General features: G+C 41.2%; 1 protein-coding gene across 1 annotated transcript; it reads right to left on the bottom strand.

The window, feature by feature from the left end:
• Window positions 1-776: 776 nt before the first annotated feature.
• On the bottom strand, window positions 777-4,472 carry tlr9 (toll-like receptor 9). Its single transcript, XM_062541675.1, has one exon. It carries the CDS (start codon window positions 4,469-4,471, stop codon window positions 1,337-1,339), a length of 3,135 nt encoding a protein of 1,044 aa, XP_062397659.1. The 5' UTR covers window position 4,472; the 3' UTR covers window positions 777-1,336.
• Window positions 4,473-6,179: the final 1,707 nt, after the last annotated feature.

The following is a 6,179-nucleotide window of genomic DNA, read 5'->3' as shown; positions in this document are numbered from 1 at the left end:
ACCAGTCCCCCCCCCCACCTCAACTCCCCACTTCCCACCAGCTTTCACAGATCTACAGTAGACCATTAATCAATCTTCCACAGAAATGTCTGTGTGTGGTACAGTACATGCTCTGTGTGGTGGGATGGAGGCTGATACTGCATGTCAGCAAGTGAGCAAGTCTGTGTGTCTGTGTGTGTGTGTGTGTGTGTTTGGTTTTGTGCACGACTTTATGTGAGACACCTCCGGTCCGCCCACCCTGCAAACTACAGACGTCCCCACCACCTCCATCTAGGCAGTGTGCTGACAAGCCACTCCACGGTGGCACTGCCTGCATGCAACATCCCTGTCCTCCCTCCTCCCTCCCCTCTCCCCCTATCATTTACCCCTGGCTTCCTAGCAGCCTCTCACAGTCTCCCACCCATTTATCTCCCCCTGTCAATTATCATGTCCTTCCTTTCCTTACTCAAGACTGAACTGCTGAAAGGAAGGTCTTGTGAACAAGGTGGCCTGGGTTTACAATTGTATAGTAATAAGCAAGCAATAACAAGCAATAAGCATATGTCTAAATAATACAGTGCTGGCACAAAGCTTGTCGTTTTACAAGTTAAGATATTAAGAGCAGGGAAGTTGTGGGTGCTATACTCATAACTACAAAAAGAAGAACTTAGAAAACATCAAATACATCAAAAGAGTAAAAGAGATGATCAAGGTATTTAATCACTGCATGATGCTCAGATGCCTACAGTACATGTTTTTGCATGAGGTGATCACATTTCTCAGAAACATAACAGGCTTTAACTCTAAATATGCCACTACTACCTATTGATAACATGTAAATAAACAAGTATTCTTGTCAATACTGTACAACTGATTATTATGAAAAATATTATAATACAATATGATACAACTTTCCTCTCAATTTTTCCTACAAATGCCAGTCAGCAGCCTTGCTACATATTCTTGCAAATAGGGATTTTCCCTTCACAAGTGACATTATTAATACAATACGTATGTGCGATGAAATGGAAACTTACAAAATGTTGTGGGGACTTTTTTTGTTCTTCCTCTATTCAACATAATTAGGTATAGTATAGAGTATATACATGTATAGGCCTACTCATTATTCTCTTGAATTACTAGAACGTTGCATTTACACTTTAACCTTCTGTAAATATTTAGCCTCCCTCAGAAACACCCCAATGATGTATATACATGGCTAGAAAGGAGCAATCCAAAATATTAAAATCCCACCGAACATTGGTAAAATTCAAGACAATCATTCAAACCCTTTTTCAGCTATACAATCAGTTCATAAGTAATGACACCACATATTCCATATTCAGCTTCAGAGAAGCTAATCTGTAAGGAAGCTTCCTGTGACTTTCTTGTCATACTGGCCGACGTTGTCCGCTGCAAGGGCACCGCGAAGCTGGTTCCAGAACACAGGCTGTGCCAGGGGGTTTCTGGGCCAGGAGATCACGGATTTCCTGCACAAACGCTTCCTCATCTGCAGGTACTTGAACTTGTGGAAAAGAGGGTCAAGCAAAACCAGCACTGCCACGTCCACCTTCTCGTCCAACAGTCGCTGCTGGACCAAGAGAAAGGCCTGTCGGATGACCCCACTCACTTGGCACCGGGCTCCTGGGTTTGTCAGCACAAAGACAGTTTTGCGACTGTTGTGGACAGCGTTGTGTAAGTTCTCGATGCACGACACACCCGGGACCCAATCTCGCTCCTCTAGGCACAGCTTGAATCTCCATTTGCCTTTGTTTTCAAGGTTGTCCACCAGCTCATTGTAGACCCAGTCTCTGACTGCCAGGATTCTTGTGTCGAAAATCACAAATGCATCATGCTCTGCTTCAGAGCTTCCCTGGAATTGGGAATACCCCTTGTGACCAGCCCAGAGTACTTGAAAGCAATACCAAAGGTCCCATCCATACAACTGCTTTAGAAGTGGAAACACTGTCAGTATTATAGTCAATAAAGATGAGTATAGGAAGGCCCCAATGATCTCCTGACAGGAATAAGGATCTACGTTGAGGATGTTTTCTCCTTGCAACGACTCAGGGAATCCACAGCGAACCGTTGTGGTTAGATGGGGGATCGAGATGTTCGTTTTACGTAGATATTCCACAAACCAGGATGTGGCACAGCTGCAGATGAAAGGGTTTGCATGCAGTGTGAGTTCTTTTAATGCTCTACAGTCACGTAGTGGCGCAGGTAGACCCCAAGCATCTAGGACTCGGAGTTGGTTGTTGTTTAGCAGCAGTCGGACAAGGGTGGGCATTTTGCTGAAGAACTTTTCAGGAAGTACGCCGATCGAGTTATGACTCAAGTCCAGGCCACTAAAGTTACGGCCAACATACACAGCTCTGTCTGGCAAAACTGTCAGGTAGTTTCCACTCAGGTTCAAGTAACGCAGCTCTGGGAGTTCCGTGATGTTATCCCAAGGGAAAAAGTTTAACTGGTTGCTATCAACTCGCAGGAAAAGCAGGCTCTTAGGGAGGCAAACTAGTGCCTCTGGCAAAACGGATCTCAACTGATTTCTAGAAATATCTAAGTGTTCTAGATTTGTGAGGCCCTGAAAGAAATTACTGTACTGATCACTACTTCCCCACATAATATCCAGCCTATTCCCAGCAAAGTAGAGGTACTTCAGAGAAGCACTAAACAGGTTTGAGACACGGTAGCCAATCTGATTATCGTCCAGACTGAGAGCTTCAAGAGAGGTAAGTTCCCGCAAAAAAGTGAAATTGTGCCCAATACCCATCATGAGGAATGAGAATGCATTATAGCTGAGGTCAAGGACCTTCATCGTGTCCTTCAGTTCATGAAAGGCTTCTGTAAAGTACAGGTCTACTCGATTGTGGGCCAAGTTAAAGTATGAAAGTTTTTCTAGACTAGAGAACTGCTGTCCATTTGGTTTTAAGCTCAGGTAGTTGAAGGACATATCTAAGCAGACTACTTTTTCCATGCCTATGAAAACGCTTGAATTTACAGTCAGGATATTATTGTAGGACAGGTCAAAAGATAGCTGTCCTGAGCACAACATTTTGTAAAAATTATACATGGTTAAGTTAGGCCAAATCCGGTCATAGTTCACTGGAGTGTTTTTTAAAAGGGGCTCAAATTCTGAATCATCTTCATACTGACTGTCCTTTCGTCTGTTCCAGATTGCTCTAGGACCCTGAGGTTCTGACAGCCACTCCACATTCTTCTGTTTACAGAGTGGGATAAAATCAAGTAAGTTTTGTGAAAGCACCACTTTTCTCAGTGACTTAAAATGCTGAAAGGCACTCATGCTACAGGAACTGATAAAGTTGGATCGTAAGTCTAGGTATCTCAGATTTGAGAGGTTGGAAAGGATCTCCAGGCTTTTTGGAGAAAATGAGCGAAAGAAATAGCCATTCAGAGACAGTGATTCCAAACGTGACATGTTTGCCAGGAAAGGTGATAGAACAAGGCTGTCAAAGGATTTCAATGGTTGATAGTTATACATCAGATTCAGATTTTTAACATTGCTTAGGTGCTGATAAAAAGTTCCATTACGTATGGTGAAGGCTAACAGATTATCCGAGAGATCGAGGATCTCGAGCCTTCGCAGATGGGCAAAGAGTCCAGGTGGTAATGTGCGGAGAGAGTTTCCTCGCAAGCTGAGATTCCTTAGGGAATTGCTCTGGTCATAGAAGGTGTTGTTATACAGCGTAAGGGGCTTGTTACCAGGACAAGGATAGCAGGGCTCCGCGGCATGGTCACATCGCTGACAGTTCCATGCCAGGTTCAGAGTGGATAATTTGCGTAGGGTGCTGAATGCATTTGAAGGAATCTTTGTTATCTTATTCTCTCTCAGGTCAAGATTTGTCAAGGAGTCAGGTAGGCCTGTTGGCACTCTGGATATATTGTTGAAGCCCAGGTGGAGGACTTTAAGCTTTGGGAGGTCCTTGAGGACCTCCTGCGTGATCACAAATGTGTGGTTGCAAGGGTTGGCATAAAAACAGTTCTTTGTGAGCAATAGGTGCGTGAGGTTTCGGGTACCCAATGGTTTTGTGAGTTTATAGACGTTGTTATACTCCAGGTTCAGGACCTCCAGGCTCTTTGGTAGAGCGGGTATGGCTGTGAGACTGTTTCCGGTCAAGTGAAGGGTTTGCAAGTATTTAAGTTCCACAAAGGCATTGGAGTCAATTGTGAAAGTGCAAGGAATCCCTAGGTTCTTGTACCGACCAGGGGCACAATTCCACATCATAGAGAGGTTTATCAGATTGGGGACACCAGAGAAGGCATTACTTTTAACACGCCCAATTTTGTTGTGATTTAAGTTTAGAGACAGCACCTTTAGAGATATGATTTTAGGAACTTTGGTGAAGTCTCTTCCTGTGCAGTCCACAATGGTTTCATTCAGGTCATGTTCACAAGGATAAAAAGTGGTATCAATACTCATCACTGCTGGTACCAGAAGCCATGCAAAGAGGGACATGAGCATGTTCTCCATAATGACCTACAAAAACACAACACAAAACATATTTAATTCTCTGAAAGAATATCAGTCGATAATGTATTTAGTCGACAAATTATCATTTTTACTAGAGAAAGAACTGAGAACTGTACACAACTGTACTGTAATCATTTGTTAAATTATTGCCTGACTGATATTGTTAAATGAGCTAGCCTACTTGATTTATCAACTTCTCAAAAAGGAATTAATATTGACAGACAAATGCATTTTCCTGTAGAGAAACATACTTCATCAGCTTCTACTATTCTAATGGAGAAAACTGAATGTTGTCATTTTCATTTCATTTTCAAAAGTTTCTGTTTTGATCAAATATGCACTGGCTTTTAGGACATGATATCTAAATAATATAGTATAGAATAGAATGATATAGTATATTGCATAAGGGAATTTGACAGCTCTGACATCAACTCAATTATTCTTCACACTATTGGTAAATATCTGTGTAAATAAATATGTAAAAGCCATTCAGAAAAACATTCAATACTGTACATTCCTGTCAGTTTACATGTAAACTTTACATAAATGAATCAGGAGGTGGAGAAAAGATCTGGTGTAATGATTTAAAAAAAATATTTTTATTGGAGCATTCCATACTGGCCTGGAATAGAGTAATATGCTGTTGAGAAATTGAGTGTATAGGCCAGATGTCAGTCTGCACATCTTTTATGATGTTTTCCTTAACTGTCTGCTTCTCTTAATATATTCTTTTAAAGGGTGAAAATGGGAAAATGAAAATTGGAAGACCACTAGAAATAACATACAGTAACTTTCCACACTTGAATTATTTGATTTCTCCCATTTTCATTAATCACATGCAACTTTATGCGCTAATCAGAAAAAGCATGTCATATACACAACACTTGATTTTTGTAAAGAATGCAGAGATGCAGACTCACCCTCACTTTGTGACAATAAAAAGGTCTCTGAGGCTTCAGACTTCTATGCTCATCATCCGTTAGGCAGCAAAAAGGAAACATAACTGAACCTGAGTGAGGGTTGGCCATAAAAGAAGAAGTGATATCAAGTGTGGTGAACACATATCATTATGAACAGATGGTCTGTGATCTAATTCCTTATAAATCAAGTAATTTGACCATATGTAGTAACATACGCTGACAACACAGTAAATGGTAAATCATCCCCAGTTTGAAAAGCTATAATTAAAATGAAAATATATACAAATAAAAATATAAATAAAAAGAAAATATGGCTGGCACTGACCTCTTAAGGCACATGCAGTTATACCTCAATGGATGCTAGATAAAAGAGAATGCTAACTTCCGATTGTTATTAAATCGCTCATGTAAGCGATTGCAAGTGACGAGAGAGAATGAAGAGAGAGCATAAAGGAGAAGTATAGAGAATTGGATAGAGAGCAGTGTGTACAAGAGAAATGTCAGAGCATGACTGATGGGGCGAAAACAAACAAACTAGAAAGGTTAATTGCCAAATACGGCCTGTCTGTCTTATCTAAGAAATACAACACATATCGATAAAGCCCAGGACATCAGGAAGCAGAACGCTTCTTTGACCAGCAACCTGGCAGCGACTGTATTAAGTGCTTTGCATAATATTCTCTGGGCTGAAACTCAGAACTGAGATATGTTTGGGTACAGGGATTTTGAAAGCAAATGGAGAAGTGTGTAAGTGTGTATTAACTTGCAGCTGTGGAACGACCGTGGAA

The sequence above is a fragment of the Sardina pilchardus genome, chromosome 7 (assembly GCF_963854185.1).
Source record: "Sardina pilchardus chromosome 7, fSarPil1.1, whole genome shotgun sequence".
Classification (NCBI taxonomy): domain Eukaryota; kingdom Metazoa; phylum Chordata; class Actinopteri; order Clupeiformes; family Clupeidae; genus Sardina; species Sardina pilchardus.
The sequence above is the reverse complement of the archived record's forward strand: the minus strand, read 5'-3'. Positions and strand labels throughout refer to the sequence as shown.

Coding starts and splice junctions, on each gene's coding strand:
- tlr9 (XM_062541675.1), bottom strand. CDS start 4,471: ATGGAGAACATGCTCATGTCCCTCTTTGCATGGCTTCTGGTACCAGCA.